Source organism: Salarias fasciatus, chromosome 23 (assembly GCF_902148845.1).
Source record: "Salarias fasciatus chromosome 23, fSalaFa1.1, whole genome shotgun sequence".
In the NCBI taxonomy this organism is placed as follows: Eukaryota; Metazoa; Chordata; class Actinopteri; order Blenniiformes; family Blenniidae; genus Salarias; species Salarias fasciatus.
The window spans coordinates 38,859,764-38,876,846 of NC_043766.1; the positions used below are offsets into that span (position 1 = coordinate 38,859,764).

Sequence of the window (17,083 nt, forward strand, 5' to 3'; positions counted from 1 at the left end):
AAACATTTTGCAGTGTGCTCTCTCCAAGCAGCTCTTATTCCACTGGATCGTGGATTCCTTTCACCGTTCTTGTCAGGTGGTGAAAAACCCTCTACCATGTGGAGTGTGCTGCCACTCCACCAGAGCAGTGTCCACACTCTGGCCCCCCTGAGGGGAGGACCCTCAACAACATTTGTTCCGCTGCCTCCTGGGCGACGCCGGCACCTTTTTCTAGGTTTTACATCATGAACCCCACCACTCCCCATCCACTGGGTGTGGTCCTGGACTCTGCAGAGGCCTCTGAGTGAGGTTGGTCTCTGGGATTCCTCCTGACTGAGTTGAGATTCATCTTTCAGTGCTTTCAGCACCGCCCCCTGGTGGTCAGTTGGGATAAAATAGAGAGAATCTTATGAATGTAACTGTGGTTCTGTGAATGTTATCTTTGCCTTGAGGTTGTGCTTTTGCTTTCTGGATAATAGTGGATGTTGAGATGTTACAATGTTCCATTGAGATGTTCTACAGATGTTCTGCAGATGTGAGGAGGAGAACAGAGAGTGGTGGGAAATATTTAACAATCATGTCAGAACCTGAGAGTCTCCAGTGAGCAGTGTGGATCCTCCACTGCCGCTGACAGCTCCTTCACTCCTGAGTCTCCTGGATGGTTGTAGCTCAGGTCCAGCTCTCTCAGATGGGAGGACTTGGATCTCACAGCTGAGACCAGAGAAGCACAGCCTTCCTCTGAGACCAGACACCCTGACAGACTGGAGACACAAACATGGCTGCATCAAGTCAAGAAGGAAGAAGGAAGATCCTCCACATGATCAAGCAGCAGCTGGATCCTGACCTGAGAGCTTCCAGTTTACAGTGAGGACTCTCCAGTCCAAGAGACAGACGCTTCACTCCTGAATCCTGCAGCTGGTTGTTACTCAGGTCCAGATGTGTCAGACTGGAGGACTGAGAGCTGAGAACTGAGGACAGAGCTCCACAGCTTCTCTCTGACAGACCACAGCAGCTCAACCTGAAGAAGAAGCAACAATGAAAACCAGCTGACTGGACATCAGGGACAGAATGTTTTTGGTTTAATATTAAGTCCTAAATATCCTGCAGAGGTAAATGAATGCTTGCAGATAATTTCACAGTTTGGATTTGTACATAATGTTTTGCCATCCTGCACAAAAAAAGTCAGAAAAATTCACATTAAAGTCTAGAAAATAATTTGCCTGGTTTTAAGAATGTTTGTAATTGTGGGGAAAAAAGGAGAAAATCCTTTTCAAACATCCTGTTCACAGATACAAACAGAAAACTACATGAAAGACTCTGAAGTTCCAGTGAGAACTTTGTCCTTGTGAAACTGAAGCGTCCAGTTTGTCTTTCTGTCCTCCCACACTGCAGCAGACTCTTCAAGGGGAGCAGAGTTTCAGCAGGAGTTCAAAACATGAAATGAATCGTCTCCTGCTTCTGGTTTGGAAATTGTAAATCAAAGCAGTGAAAAGGAGCCTTTATGTGATTTTCTATTCTGTGTTTATTAAACAGCAGTGTGAGAGCCATCGGGAGTCAGCTCACAGAACTGTTCTACACTACATGTGCTCAGTCTGGAATCAAATGAGGCCACTAAGAATCTGATCACACTGAAAGCTGAATTCAAATGAGGAGCAGCTGGAACTACCAATCAGAGAGAACTTCATCATGGATTCACAGCATAGCGACCGCCGCCCCAATCCTCCCCCCATGGGATGATTGTGGCTTCTTCCAGAGGACAAACACTCCAGACAGAGAGACCTGTTCCTACACAGAAGACACTCATGGACTCAGCTGCTGTTTGGACCACAATCACCACCTGCTGACAAACACACCCTGCATCACATGGCATTCTCAGGGCTACACACTACACATTACTCACAACCCCCCCTGCAGTGTCCCCCACCCCACTGAGACCATGAAAGGCCAAGGGAGGGTTTCCCTGCTCCCATCCAAACAAAAAGACCCCTCTTGTTATGATCTCCAGTGTCTCAGTCAGATGTATAATGTCTCAATGCTCCTCCTCATCACACGCTGTTTTGTGAGCATCCTGGACTCGTCCTGCTCTGTCAGCAACAATGAATATTGATACTCATCTGACTTTTTTTCGTGTTGGGCAACGATTACATTTCTGAATCACGATTAATCACATAATTTTCTCTAATCAGTCTAATCAGAGTAATTGCATTATGCGCAAAATACAATAATGAATTCAAAAGTACTCTGAAATGATCATCCTGCCCCCAGCAGGGGACAGGGATTTTTTATTTTTTTTTTCCTGCAAGCATTTTGCAAGAATTCATAATTTTACAATAATACTTTTACAATTCATCAAATATGATTTATAATCACTTAAAATACCAAGTCTTTACCAAGATTGCCACCCCCCCCCCCCCCCCCCCCCCCCCCCCCAACACACACACACACCAGCAAGAGCAGAGCAGATGAAAAACAAAGTTTGTTATGAGGCTCACTTCCTCAAACTCCATTCTATCTCTGACCCTCAGACAGAGAAGACAGGATGAGTTCGGTCACGCCGAATTGTGCCTCATAAGGCCATATTGTGTCTTGAAGGTAAATTTACTTTTTCTTACGTGTTTTCAGCACCTGAAGACTGCCCAGCGGGTCGAAATGTTGTGTTGGCAAAAGACGCGATTTAAGTTTCACTTTCATGTTTGTCATATTTGCGCTCCTTACTTCACTTTGTGCCTCATACCAGCCTTTTCCTCCTGATTTCTCTGATAATTCGGCCGAGTTCAATATGGCTAACAATGAGGAATGGACCGTGTTTCACCACAGAAAGTGCAGTGGCTGTGTGTGCTTTTTTGACACTCAGCTGGAGGGTGGGTTTGGGGGGGGGGGGTTATTTTTATCGGCATTAAGGAAGCAGTGTGTTAACGAGTTATTACCGCGTTATTAACACATTAACGCATTAACGTGACCAGCCCTACTTTTTTTTATCATGTTGAAACTGTACTCTCCTTTAAGAGTCTCCAGGGGGTAGGACACCAACCACTTCATGATTGAACTGTTCAATTTCTTAACATCCAATCAGATAGACGTATAAAGACAAGGACATAATTCACAACAGCAATTCAGGGTCTTGAAAGCAGTTTTGTACTTTGCATATGTAAACCGGATGTTTGAAAAGGAACGTCTTCTCTTTCACAGATGAAAATCTCATTTTTGGGCAGAATATTATTAATGTGCTAGCAGAACAATAATACTGAGCCCATACTTTGGTCCATATTTGTTCCTGAAGTACGTACAGAGCTTTGCTGGAGGCTTTGACCACTGGCAGCAGCTTCAGAAGAGCCTCCTCTGAAGCAGAGTATTTCTTCAGGTCAAACTCCTTCAGATCTTCTTCTGATGACAGTAAGATGAAGACCAGAGCTGACCACTGAGCAGGAGACAGTCGTGCTGGGTGGAGACTTCCTGATCTGAGGTACCATTGAATCTCCTTCACCAGAGAACCATCATTCAGTTCATTCAGACAGTGGAACAGATTGATGCTTCTCTCTGCAGACAGACTCTCACTCAGCTTCTCCTTGATGTACTGGACTGTTTCCGGATTGGACTGTGAGCTACTTCCTGTCTGTGTCAGCAGACCTCGAAGGAGACTCTGATTGGTCTCCAGTGAAAGACCCAGGAGGAAGCGGAGGAACAAGTCCAGGTGTCCATTTGGACTCTTCAAGGCCTCGTCCACTGCTCTCTGATGGAGATGGTGGAGCTGAGGCTGTTGTGGAGATTGTTGAATGGTTGTTTGTTTCTCTTCCAGCAGGTTGGTTCCAGAGTTGATGAAGGTCTGATGGACATGAAGAGCAGCCAGAAACTCCTGAAGGCTCAGATGGATGAAGCAGAACACCATGTCCTGGTACAGGCCGCTCTCCTCTCTAAAGATCTGTGTGAACATTCCTGAGTACATTGAGGCTGCTCTGAGATTGATGTCACACTTTTTTAAATCTGACAGATAGAAGATCAGGTTTCCTTTCTGCAGCTGATCAAAAGCCAGTTTTCCCAGAGACTCTATCATCTCCCTGCTCTCTGGACTCCAGTGTGGATCTGTGGCAGCTCCTCCATCATACTTGACCTTGTTTCCTTTAGCCTGGACCACCAGGTGGTGGATGTACATCTGAGTCAGGGTCTTGGGCAGCTCTCCTGCCTCTCTGCTCTTCAACACCTTCTCCAGAACTGTAGCAGTGATCCAGCAGAAGACCGGGATGTGGCACATGATGTGGAGGCTTCGGGAGGTCTTGATGTGGGAGATGATCCTGCTGGCCTGCTCCTCCTCTCTGAACCTCCTCCTGAAGTACTCCTCCTTCTGGGGGTCAGTGAACCCTCGGACCTCTGTCACCATGTCCACACAGTCAGCAGGGATCTGATTGGCTGCTGCAGGTCGTGTGGTGATCCAGAGGCGAGCAGAGGGAAGCAGTTTCCCCCTGATGAGGCTTGTCAGCAGAACATCCACTGAGGTGGACTCTGTAACTTCAGTCAGAAAGTCAGTGTGCTGGAAGTCCAGAGGGAGTCGACACTCATCCAGACCATCAAAGATGAAGATCACCTGGAAGTCTTCAAAGCTGCAGAGTCCTGCTTCTTTGGTTTCAGTGAAGAAGTGATGAACAAGGTCCACAAAGCTGAACTTCTTCTCCTTCACTACATTCAGCTCTCTGAAGGTGAATGGAAATATGAAGTGGACGTCCTGGTTGTCTTTGTCTTCAGCCCAGTCCAGAGTGAACTTCTGTGTCAGGACTGTTTTCCCAATGCCAGCCACTCCCTTTGTCAGCACTGTTCTGATTGGTTGAGATCTTCCAGGTGGGCCTTTGAACATGTCTCCTGGTCCAATGCTTCTTTCTGCTCTGTCTGCTGTCCTGGATGCTGCTTCAATCTGTCTGACCTCATGTTCCTGATTGACCTCTGCAGCCCCTCCCTCTGTGATGTGGAGCTCTGTGTAGATCTGGTTCAGGAGGGTGGACTCTCCTTGTTTAGCGACCCCCTCACACACACGCTGGAACCTCTTCTTCAGATCATGTTTCAGCTTCTTTTGGCAGACTCCAGCAAAAGTTTCTGAAAAGAAGACAAAAGCAGGAATGAGTTGAGTGGATTTGACATTGAATGTGAAGATGAAAGTGTATTAGTGGAGATTCTCCTCTATCAGCTCAATCCAAATCCTCAGTGGAGACCAAACAGCCTCTGATCTCATTCATGTGTCCATACATTCATTCATTTTCTATTACATATTTGGGGCTTGGGGCAGGAGCCTAGGCAAGCATACTCAGACTTCACTGTGCCAACACACTTTTTCTAGTTCTTCCAGGGATAATTTCAAAGTGTTCCCAGTCCAGCCAAGAGACATCGTCCCTCCAGTGTGTCACAGGTCTTCCCCAGGGCCTCCTGGGACATGCAGTGCACAACTCCGAAGAGAGGCGTCCAGTAGACATTTGGAATAGATGCTTGAGCCAAATCAGCTGGACCCTCTGGATGTGGAGGAGCACTGACCCAACTCATGTCTCCTCCCTGGTGATTGAGTTCCTGCCCCTTGCTCTAAAGCAGCACCCAGGCACCCTATGGAGGAAGCTCATTTAGGCCACATGTATATGACATCTTGTCCTTCAGTCATGACCCTGAGTTCTTCACCACAGGTGAGGGTATGAACCAAGATTCATGGGTAAACTGAGAGTTTTTTCTTCATCAAAATGGACTGCATGACAGCAGACGCTGCACCGATCCACTTATCAGTCTCAACTTCCATCCTCCCCTCACTCGTGAACAAGACCCCGAGATACTTGAACTGCTCCACTTGGACCAGGGTCTCTCTGCTGACCCAGAGTGGGTAGATCACCTTTTTCTAGTCAAGCACCATGGCCTCGGATGTGGAGGTGCTGATCTTCATCCCTGTTGCTTCACACTTGGCTGCAAAACATCCCAGTGCATGAAATCCATAAAATCCTGTGGCGACCAAACCGGACCCCATTCGGCTCCTGGCTGAGCCAAGACGTTCTGTCCGTAAGGATTATGAACAGAACTGGTGACAAAGGGCAGCCCTGATGGAGTCCAACATGCACCAGGAACAGGTTGGACCTCCTGCCAGCAATGTGGACCAGACTCCTACTTCAGTCATACAGAGACCGGACGGCCCTTAAAAGAATACTCAGAAGATTTTGGACCCACGCCCTATCCCTATCATTTACAAAGTGAGATAAGCTCATAAATACCTTTTTTGTGTCTGTGCATCCAGTGGCTGGATCCCAGCTGTTAGCATCGTAGTTAGCTTCGCTCAACTGTGGGAGGTGAAAAGGAAACAGAGCTGGACTGAAGAAACTGACAAAATCCTCCTTCCAGTGGTCCAGGGGACGGCGTATTAGCACATGAAGTAAATCCGAATGGCTATAAAATATTTTAAAAGACGTGTTTTCTTTTCAATCCATTAAAATAGCGTTTTGATACACACAGATCTGCACAAGCATAGTGGTGCGCGGAAGGATATACCAGCGCACAGCGGCTGAGTCTATGGCTTCTACTGCTGTGCTCCGGTATATCCTTTCACGGAGCACTGCACATGCGCAGGTCTGTGTGTATCAAAACGTTATTTTAATGGATTGAAAAGAAAACACGTCTTTTAAAATGTTTTATAACCATTCGGATTTACTTCACGTGCTAATAATAATAATAATAATGCATTGGTTTTATATGGCGCTTTTCAGGACAGTCAAAGACGCTTTACATTGCATTATTCATTCACACCATACTGGGTGGTGGTAAGCTACTACTGTAGCCACAGCTGACCTGGGGCAGACTGATGGAAGCGAGGCTGCCAATCTGTGCCATTGGCCCCTCCGACCACCACCAACCATTCACTCTCACAACTTTCATACTAGGCAAGGTGGGTGAAGTGTCTTGTCCAAGGACACAACGACAGTTACGCCTGCGGGAGTGGGGGATCGAACCACCAAACTTCCGGTTATAAGACAACCTGCTCTACCAACTGAGCTACTGTCGCCCTGAGGACATCCGCTGGACCACTGGAAGGAGTATTTTGTCCACTTTTGTCAGTCCGGCTCTGTTTCCTCTTCACCTCCCGCAGTTGAGCTAAGCTAACTACGATGCTAACAGCTGGGAGCCAGCCACTGGACGAACGGACACAAAAAAGGTATTTATGAGCTCATCTCACTGTGTAAATGATCAGGATAGGGTGTGGGTCTAAAATCTTCGGAGTATTCCTTTAACTCATTGACTGCCAAAGACATCTTTCAATAAGTTATGTCGACTGCCAAAGATGCCGATCGATGTCCTTTGTTCAGTGGTGGGCACAGCTAACCAAAAAGTTAGCTTCGATGACGCTAAACCGATAAACTGCTAAAAGATTTAGCTGAAGCTAACAATAACCGCTAACCGGTAACTGCCTCACCCACAGCCGCTGCAGGCTCTGCAACAGGCCTGAATGCACTGGACATGGAAGCGCCACGCACGGAGTTTGTGATCGCCTCTCATGTTAACCCACCTGACTGCCCGCACACAACGCGCAGGTGAGCGCCGCGGCTCACGCTCTGCAGCACGCCCGCTCCGTTCTATTTTTCACGCGAGCCGTGAGCGCCGAGAGCCCCATTTGTGAAGCTGTATCAAGCAGATCGCACCAGACAGGAAGTCGGAAACAGAAAACGCAAGAGAATCCAGTCAATTTTCAAAATAAAATAAATTAAATGACGATTAGTTACGGACGGTGTTGCTCATCCATCTATAATTTGTCACTTGGGTCTAATCACAAGAGAGATGGACAGTGGCGGCCGGTGGCGTGGGGCGCAGGTGGCGAGGGGCGCTTGTTTTGTCTGCCTACACTGCCAGCAGCAGGCGGTGCTGTGTTAATTCACTTCCGCATTGACGGGGGTGCTCGTTTCCACACCCGCGCATTCACGGCACATTCCAAACTACACAACAGGTAGGCAACGATTATTTTTTATAAACTGATTTCTTCAACACTGCCCGCCTGGAATGCGCAGGTATGGAAACGAGCGCTTGCTACTGGTGGTGTAGGCGGACAAAACAACCGTCCCTCGCCACCTGCACCCCATGCCACCGGCTACACCGACTGCGCCCACCACTGCTTTTGCTTTTTGTTTGTTTTTTTGTTTGTGTGTGTGTGTGTGTGTGTGTGTGTGTGTGTGTGTGTGTGTGTGAATATCAGAACTGAAAGCAATGCATTTCTGCCCCAGTAGGGGGCAACAGTTGGATTTTCCTCCAACCGGCAGTGGCAGGTGTGCTGCTCTGAAGAAAAAGGGCATGGGAGCTGCGGGTGGAGAGGCAACATGGCGAAGCGTACGGCGAAATCAAGCGGGGAAAAACAATACAAGCAGCTGACACTGGCTCAGAGTTTGCCTGGTGGTGGGTCTGCAGGAAGAAGTGTCGTGGTTGCGACAGATCACAGTGGTGAAGAAAATGTGGGCGATGGAACACAAAACGCAGGTGATCGGAGCAATGAGCCAGCGGTTGGCACTGTTGCATCCTGGAGCTGAACCACAGAAGCAGTTCAGAGTGGGACGACATTGAACCCGACCCAGATTCCTCAGATGAGTGGCTGCTGTCTGGATCGGTCAGCAGCAGGGATTCATCCCCTCATCTGGGGTAATCCAACTGAGCCGACCAAGACCGTCACTCTGGGAGTGCAGGTAAAGATGTTACAACGCCGTAATACTGTTTGTGCGCGAGACTTCAAGATGACTCACAGACGAGCTGCTCCAGCACATGGCAGACCACACTAACCTGTATGCTGATCAGTTGTTCCAGGCCCATCCTGACTCTCAGCCACACAGCAGAGGCAAGGTCTGGAAACCAGTGACAGTCTCGGTGCTAAAAACATTCTTTGGACTGAGTTTCCAAACCTTGAAATGTACTGGAGTGTGGATGAGGTTGAGGCCACTCCCTATCTCAGCCAGACCATGATGAGGAACAGGTTTCAGCTGATCTGGAGGTTCCTCCACTGTAATAATAATGCATCACAGGAGGCAAAAGTCTGTCCTGTGTTGGACTACATTGTGGGGAAGTTCAGAGAGCTGTATCAGTCCTACAGAAACATTAGTATTGATGAGGGGATGATGCAGTGGCATGGCCGCCTGGCATTTAAAGTGTTCAACCTACAGAAGCCCATAAAGTATGGAATCAAATATGACATTGTGTGAGACTCCTCCACCAGATGCTGCTTCAACATGCAGCCTTATGTTGGACAGGTAAGCTCACAGTGTTCTTCCTCCTTGACTGTCTCCCAGGCAACGACTACACACTCCACATGGACAACTACTATAACTCTGTTGCACTGTGTGAAGAATTGGTGAAAGCCAAAACCAATGTCTGTGGAACACTGAGGAGAAACAGGGGGAACCTCAGACCATCAGGGAGGGACCAAGACTGACCTGGGTGTGGAGGGAAACTAGTGCAGCACAATGACAGGGTGAAGGTTGTGGCATGGCAGGACCAGCGTCTGGTGAAGATGGTGACAACCTGCCACCATGACACCATGCCGAGGGTTGAGGGTAGGCCTGGGCGTTAAAACGATAGCGATAATTATCGAAATATAATTTTTGTCAATAGAAATAATAAAAACGTTCGATAAAAGTCGATAGATTTAAACTGTAATTACACCACCCAAACACCAGAGAAAGGGGGGCGCTAATGCGACATGAACGCTAGTTCTCGACCAACATTCAAGCGAAGAAGAAGGTGAGGAGGACCAGAGCGGCTCGCACAGAGCATGAAAGCTAAATGACAACACCACAGCCAAAATGTTGAAATGTTGAATTTCAACATTTTGGCTGATGCAAATGTTCAATGCGTTTGTACTGGACAACAACAGCTGGAACACTTGATGTCCACTGGCAAGAAGCCCAGACCAGCCAGGAAGTGCAGAGTCTGAGCCTGGAGGGTCTGAGAAGAGAGACCAAACTGTGGTGCAGGTCCTGCTGGGTCCCCCTGCAGGCAGGAGAGTGCTGCACAGCCTACCACACCACACTTAAATACTATTGAGTGCACACAAACACACACATGTTGATCACTGGTTCACACACATCTACAGTTTACACACACAAAAACACCTGTAAATAGTTCAAACACAAACACACATCTGAAAATAGATTGTGTTGTGTGTTCTAAATCTGTTGATAAATGTAGTTGTTTTGTCATCAAAAGCCTTTTTTTATGTTGTTTTTGTTTTTTCATAGAAGTAAACAACTGTTCAGATGTTTAAGGTGTTGTTGGGGACTGATCAATGGAAATATTCCACCAAGGAATATTAAATCCAACAGGACTAGGAGTCATGGTTCCTGTGAGTACTGTATGCTCCTCAGAGGACAAAGGCATTATTTAATTTATCAATGGACGGACTGAAGCGTGTTGATTATATTGTGTGACTGCTCTTTTTTCATTTCTCTTCTCCTCCTCTCGTGCACTGCCGTGCGCACGCTCATGAGATCTCCCTTCTCTCTCATATCAGACCCGCAGAGCAACACGGCCAGCGCTGCCTTGCTCATGTGTTTGAGAAAGCAATAGCCTCATCCCCATACCCTTCATTCTGTCCTCTCTTACTAACGCGAGATTAGTAAATTTGAACCAGTTCGGTAGACCTCGTGTCGGGCGCACGCACGCGCGTCGCTACCGTGCCTCCCGCTTCTCCCCCCACTCCCTCTCCTCTCCTGCGCAGGCGCAACATCGCCAGGCCCCTTCCCCTTTGCTCCCACGCCTCCCGCTCTCCGCCCTTCAGGAGGAGCCAGGAAAGAGGGCTCGGAGAACCCCCCTCTCTCTCTTCTGCACAGACGGGCAGTCGCCAGGCCTGCACGCGCGCATAGGCTTGTGTCACCCGTTGCCCCCTCCCTCTCTCGGCCCCGTCTCTCTCTCTCTCTCTGTCTCTCTCTCTCTCTCTGTCTCTCTCTCTCTCTGTCTCGCTCTCGCTCTCTCTCTACTCTCTCTCTACCGCATGTGGACACCCATGTGCCCACCCGTCAGCGATCCGGACACTCACGAACACCCGAGTGTGACCAGAGTCACGCCTACTTCGTGAGTGACTCAGGATCGACTCCTCCTGAACATGATATGCTTATGTATGCTGACGATGCTGTGTTGTTCACTAACGGTACAAATATCCATACCATCACTGCCAATCTTACAGAAGGACTTACCAGAGTACACCATTGGCTTAGACAAAATTGCCTTCTGCTCAACTCCAAAAAGACAGTCTGCATGATATTCAGTAAACAAAAAGTAAAGCAAGACAGATCTAATGTATTTCTGAATGGAGAGGAGTTGGAATTGGTAACTCACTTTAAATATTTTGGGGTTATCTTAGATTCCAACCTCACATTCAAAAAACATATAAAAAAAGTTGCAAATACCATCAGATTTAATCTACAAAACTTTAAACAAATCCGGCCGTTCATTACTACAGAGGCAGCTAAGTCTTATCTTCATTGCATGATATTCTCTCACATTGAATACTGCTTCACAGTTTGGTCCTTTGCTGGTGTCACTGCACTAAAGCCAATAGAGCAGCTTTTCAAAAAAGCGATTAAGATACTTGATCAAAAACCTCAGTCATTCCATATATGTGCTCTACTAGAGAAATTCAAATTTTTATCATTTGAAAGTTTTAAAACCTTTAAGAATAATTGTCTGGTATATAGAGTTCTGAACGGCTTGGCCCCGCCACCACTTAACGGATTTATCAAACAAAAGTCCAGCTTAAAGAGCACTCGCTCCACAGTAAGGGGGGACTGTGTAGTGCAATATCGTGATTGCGAATTCTCAAAGAATGTGCTCTCCATTAAGGACTGCTCCAGTTGGAACGTTCTACCGGTCACAGTAAGAGAAAGTTCCACCTATGTCTCCTTCAAGAGACAACTTAAAGAATGGCTATTACAGCAACACTCGTGTGACCATTAGAGAGTCACCCTGAAATAATACGAGGGAATATCAGTTTTTAACTATATGATGGTGTGAGCATGAATGAGAGTGAAAGGTTTGGACTGTGTGAATGCTATTTTTTGTTTTTATATTGTATGATTTTCTATTGTCTTGTTCCTTGTCTTTTTCCTCTTGTTCCATGTCCATCCATCCATCCATTTTCTACCGCTTATCCGGGGCCGGGTCGCGGGGGCAGCAGTCTCAGCAGGGATGCCCAGACTTCCCTGTCCCCAGACACTTCCTCCAGCTCCTCTGGGAGGATCCCAAGGTGTTCCCAGGCCAGCCGAGAGACATAGTCTCTCCAGCGTGTCCTGGGTCTTCCCTGGGGTCTCCTCCCAGTGGGACATGCCCGGAACACCTCCCTAGGGAGGCGTCCAGGAGGCATCCTACACAGATGTCCGAGCCACCTCAGCTGGTTCCTCTCGATGTGGAGGAGTAGCGGCTCTACTCCGAGCTCCTCCCTGGTGACTGAGCTCCTCACCCTATCTCTAAGGGAGCGCCCAGCCACCCTACGGAGGAAGCTCATTTCGGCCGCTTGTATCCGGGATCTTGTCCTTTTGGTCATGACCCAAAGCTCATGACCATAGGTGAGGGTGGGAACGTAGATTGACCGGTAAATCGAGAGCTTCGCCTTTCGGCTCAGCTCCTTCTTCACCACGACGGACCGATACGACTGCATCACTACAGCCGCTGCACCGATCCGCCTGTCAATCTCACGCTCCATCCGTCCCCCGCTCGTGAACAAGACCCCAAGATACTTGAACTCCTCCACTTGGGCTAGGGTCTCTCCACCAACCTGGAGGGGGCAAGCCACCTTCCTCCGGTCGAGGACCATGGCCTCGGATTTGGAGGTGCTGATCCTCATCCCTGCCGCTTCACACTCGGCTGCGAACCGCCCCAGTGCATGCTGTAGGTCCGGGTTCGATGAAGCCAACAGGACAACATCATCTGCAAAAAGCAGAGATGAAATCCTGTGGTTCCCGAACCGGACCCCCTCCGGCCCCTGGCTGCACCTAGAAATTCTGTCCATGAAGATTATGAACAGAACCGGTGACAAAGGGCAGCCCTGCCGGAGTCCAACATGCACCGGGAACAGGTCCGACTTACTGCCGGCAATGCGGACCAGACTCCTACTCCGGTCATACAAAGAACGGACGGCCCTTAACAAGGGGCCCCGGACTCCGTATTCCCGGAGCACCCCCCACAAGACACCACGAGGGACACGGTCGAATGCCTTCTCCAAGTCCACAAAACACATGTGGACTGGTTGGGCAAACTCCCACGAACCCTCGAGCACCCTATGGAGGGTATAGAGCTGGTCCACTGTTCCACGACCAGGACGAAAACCGCATTGTTCCTCCTGGATCCGAGGTTCGACTATCGGTCGGATCCTCCTCTCCAGTACCCTGGAATAGACTTTCCCGGGGAGGCTGAGGAGTGTAATCCCCCTATAGTTGGAGCACACCCTCCGGTCCCCCTTTTTAAACAGGGGGACCACCACCCCGGTCTGCCAATCCAGAGGCACCGTCCCCGACCGCCACGCGATGTTGCAGAGACGTGTCAACCAAGACAGTCCTTGCACATCCAGAGACTTAAGGTACTCAGGCCGAATCTCGTCCACCCCGGTGCCTTGCCACCGAGGAGCTTGCCAACCACCTCAGTGACTTCAGCTTGGGTGATGGACGAGTCCACCTCTGAGACCTCAGCCTCTGCTTCCTCCACGGAAGACATGGCGATGGGATTGAGGAGGTCCTCGAAGTATTCCTTCCACCGTCCAACAATATCCCCAGTTGAGGTCAGCAGCTCCCCACCTTCACTGTAAACAGTGTTGGCGGAGACCTGCTTTCCCCTCCTGAGGCGCCGGACGGTTTGCCAGAATTTCTTCGAGGCCGACCGATAGTCCTCCTCCATGGCCTCCCCGAACTCCTCCCAGACCCGAGTTTTTGCCTCCACAACTGCTCGGGCTGCAGTTCGCTTGGCCTGCCGGTACCCGTCAGCTGCTTCGGGAGTCCCATGAGCCAGCAAGGCTCGATAGGACTCCTTCTTCAGCTTGACAGCAGCCCTTACTTCCGGTGTCCACCACCGGGTTCGGGGGTTGCCGCCACGACAGGCACCGGAGACCTTACGACCACAGCTCCGAGCAGCTGCTTCGACAATGGAGGTGGAGAACATGGTCCACTCGGACTCAATGTCCCCAGCCTCCCTCGGGACATGAGAGAAGCTCTCCCGGAGGTGGGAGTTGAAAGCGATGCTGACAGAGGGTTCCGCCAGACGTTCCCAGCAGACCCTCACAACACGTTTGGGTCTGCCAAGTCTGTCTGGTTTCCTCCTCCGCCAGCGAGTCCAACTCACCACCAGGTGGTGATCGGTCGACAGCTCTGCCCCTCTCTTCGCCCGAGTGTCCAAAACACGCGGCCGGAGGTCAGATGACACGACAACAAAGTCGATCATCGACCTCCGACCTAGGGTGTCCTGGTGCCAAGTGCACTTATGGACACCCCTGTGCTCGAACATGGTGTTCGTTATGGACAAACTGTGACTAGCACAGAAGTCCAATAACAGAACACCACTCGGGTTCAGATCGGGGAGGCCGTGCGAGCCAATCACCCCCTTCCAGGTCTCACTGTCGCTGCCCACGTGGGCGTTGAAGTCCCCCAGTAGAACAATGGAGTCCCCAGTCGGAGCACTGTCCAGCACCCCTCCCAGGGACTCCAAGAAGGCCGGGTACTCTGCACTGCTGTTCGGCCCGTAAGCCGAGACAACAGTGAGGCACCTATCCCCGACCTGAAGGCGCAGGGATGCAACCCTCTCGTTCACTGGGGTGAACTCCAACACATTGCGGCTGAGCTGTGGGGCTATAAGCAAACCCACACCAGCCCGCCGCCTCTCACCGCGGGCAACGCCACAAAAGTGGAGAGTCCAGCCCTTCTCGAGAGGTTGGGTTCCAGAGCCCAGGCTATGTGTGGAGGTGAGCCCGACTATATCTAGCCGGTACCTCTCAACCTCCCTCACAAGCTCAGGCTCCTTCCCCGCCAACGAGGTGACATTCCATGTCCCTAGAGCCAGTCTCTGTGTCCGGGGATCGGGTCGCCGGGCACCCTGCCGTCGGCTGCCACCCAATCCACACTGCACCCAGCCCCTACGGTTCCCTCGGTGGGTGGTGAGCCCACCGGAGGTCAGGCCCACGTCGTCCCTTCGGGCTGAGCCCGGCCGGGCCCCGTGGGCAAAGACCCGGCCACCAGGCGCTCGCTTACGAGCCCCAACCCCAGGCCTGGCTCCAGGGTGGGGCCCCGGCTGCGCCATACCGGGCGACGTAACGACCTTTGTTCTTTTTCCAATCATAGGGGGTTTTGAACTGCTCTCAGTCTGGCCCGTCACCCAGGACCTGTTTGCCATGGGAGACCCTACTAGGGGGCATAAAGCCCCCCGGCAACATAGCTCCTGGGATCATGCGGGCTCTCAAACTCCCCCACCACGTTAAGGTGGCAGTTAAGGTGGCAGTTCTAGGGGGAGTTGTTTCAACTGTTAAACTTTAATGTCTGTTTGTCTCTTTTATGCATTGTATTCCCTGACCCCAGCCCGTTGGGACAACAGATGGAAATTAGCCTCTTGGCTACAATCTGGCATGTTTACTTTTATGTTCATTAACATGCACTGTCCCAAACAAATAAATAAATAAATGAAATGAAAATGAATGAAAAAATGTCGCTTCGGGTGGCTGCTCTGCCACACACACGCGCACACACACACACACACACACACACACACACACACACACACATACACACACACACACACACACACACACACACACACACACACACACACACACACAGCTCGCATACGCTCACCTGGGCAGAACCCAAGTTTTACCCCTCCTCCTCCTTTGGGAAGGAACACACACACACACACACACACACACACACACACTGCTTGCAAGTTTGAATGTTCTGTGTTAATCCATCCATCCATTTTCTTCCGCTTATCCGGGGCCGGGTCGCGGGGGCAGCAGTCTCAGCAGGGATGCCCAGACTTCCCTGTCCCCAGACATTTCCTCCAGCTCTTCCGGGAGGATCCCAAGGCATTCCCAGGCCAGCCGAGAGACATCGTCTCTCCAGCGTGTCCTGGGTCTTCCCCGGGGTCTCCTCCCGGTGGGACATGCCCGGAAAACCTCCCCAGGGAGGCGTCCAGGAGGCATCCTGAACAGATGCCCGAGCCACCTCAGCTGGCCCCTCTCGATGTGGAGGAGAAGCGGCTCTACTCTGAGCTCCTCCCTGGTGACTGAGCTCCTCACCCTATCTCTAAGGGAGCGCCCAGCCACCCTACGGAGGAAGCTCATTTCGGCCGCTTGTATCCGGGATCTTGTCCTTTCGGTCATGACCCAAAGCTCATGACCATAGGTGAGGGTGGGAACGTAGATTGACCGGTAAATCGAGAGTTTTGCCTTTCGGCTCAGCTCCCTCTTCACCACAACGGACCGATACAACGACTGATCACTGCAGATGCTGCACCGATCCGCCTGTCAATCTCACGCTCCATCCGTCCCCCACTCGTGAACAAGACCCCAAGATACTTAAACTCCTCCACCTGGGCTAGGGTCTCTCTACCTACCTGGAGAGGGCGAGCCACCTTGTTCCGGTCGAGGACCATGGCCTTGGATTTGGAGGTGCTGATCCTCATTCCTGTCGCTTCACACTCGGCTGCGAACCGCCCCAGTTCATGCTGTAGGTCCTGGTTCGATGAAGCCAACAGGACAACATCATCTACAAAAAGCAGAGATGAAATCCTGTGGTCCCCGAACCGGACCCCCTCCGACCCCTGGCTGCACCTAGAAATTCTGTCCATAAAAATGATGAACAGAACCGGTGACAAAGGGCAGCCCTGCCGGAGTCCAACATGCACCGGGAACAGGTCCGACTTACTGCCGGCAATGCGGACCAGACTCCTACTCCGGTCATACAAAGAACGGACGGCCCTTAACAGGGGGCCCCGGACTCCGTATTCCCGGAGCACCCCCCACAAGACACCACGAGGGACGCGGTCGAATGCCTTCTCCAAGTCCACAAAACACATGTGGACTGGTTGGGCAAACTCCCACGAACCCTCGAGCACCCTATGGAGGGTATAGAGCTGGTCCACTGTTCCA

General features: G+C 50.5%; 3 protein-coding genes across 3 annotated transcripts in view; all 3 read right to left on the minus strand.

Moving 5' to 3' along the window:
• Positions 1–17,083, minus strand: part of LOC115382179 (NACHT, LRR and PYD domains-containing protein 3-like) — a 1,352,480-nt gene that overhangs the window by 1,215,295 nt on the left and 120,102 nt on the right. The window lies entirely within an intron of this gene.
• LOC115382194 (NLR family CARD domain-containing protein 3-like) overlaps positions 1–17,083 on the minus strand; it is a gene marked incomplete at its 3' end in the record, with an annotated part of 1,416,821 nt that overhangs the window by 1,074,516 nt on the left and 325,222 nt on the right.
• Positions 1–17,083, minus strand: part of LOC115382193 (NLR family CARD domain-containing protein 3-like) — a 112,951-nt gene that overhangs the window by 90,268 nt on the left and 5,600 nt on the right. The window contains exons 2-3 of the mRNA XM_030083888.1: positions 3,267–5,061; positions 824–997 (exon numbers count right to left, since the gene is read on the minus strand). Of these exons, the coding sequence (XP_029939748.1) occupies positions 824–997; positions 3,267–5,061 (1,969 nt within the window). The remainder of the gene's footprint in view (positions 1–823; positions 998–3,266; positions 5,062–17,083) is intronic.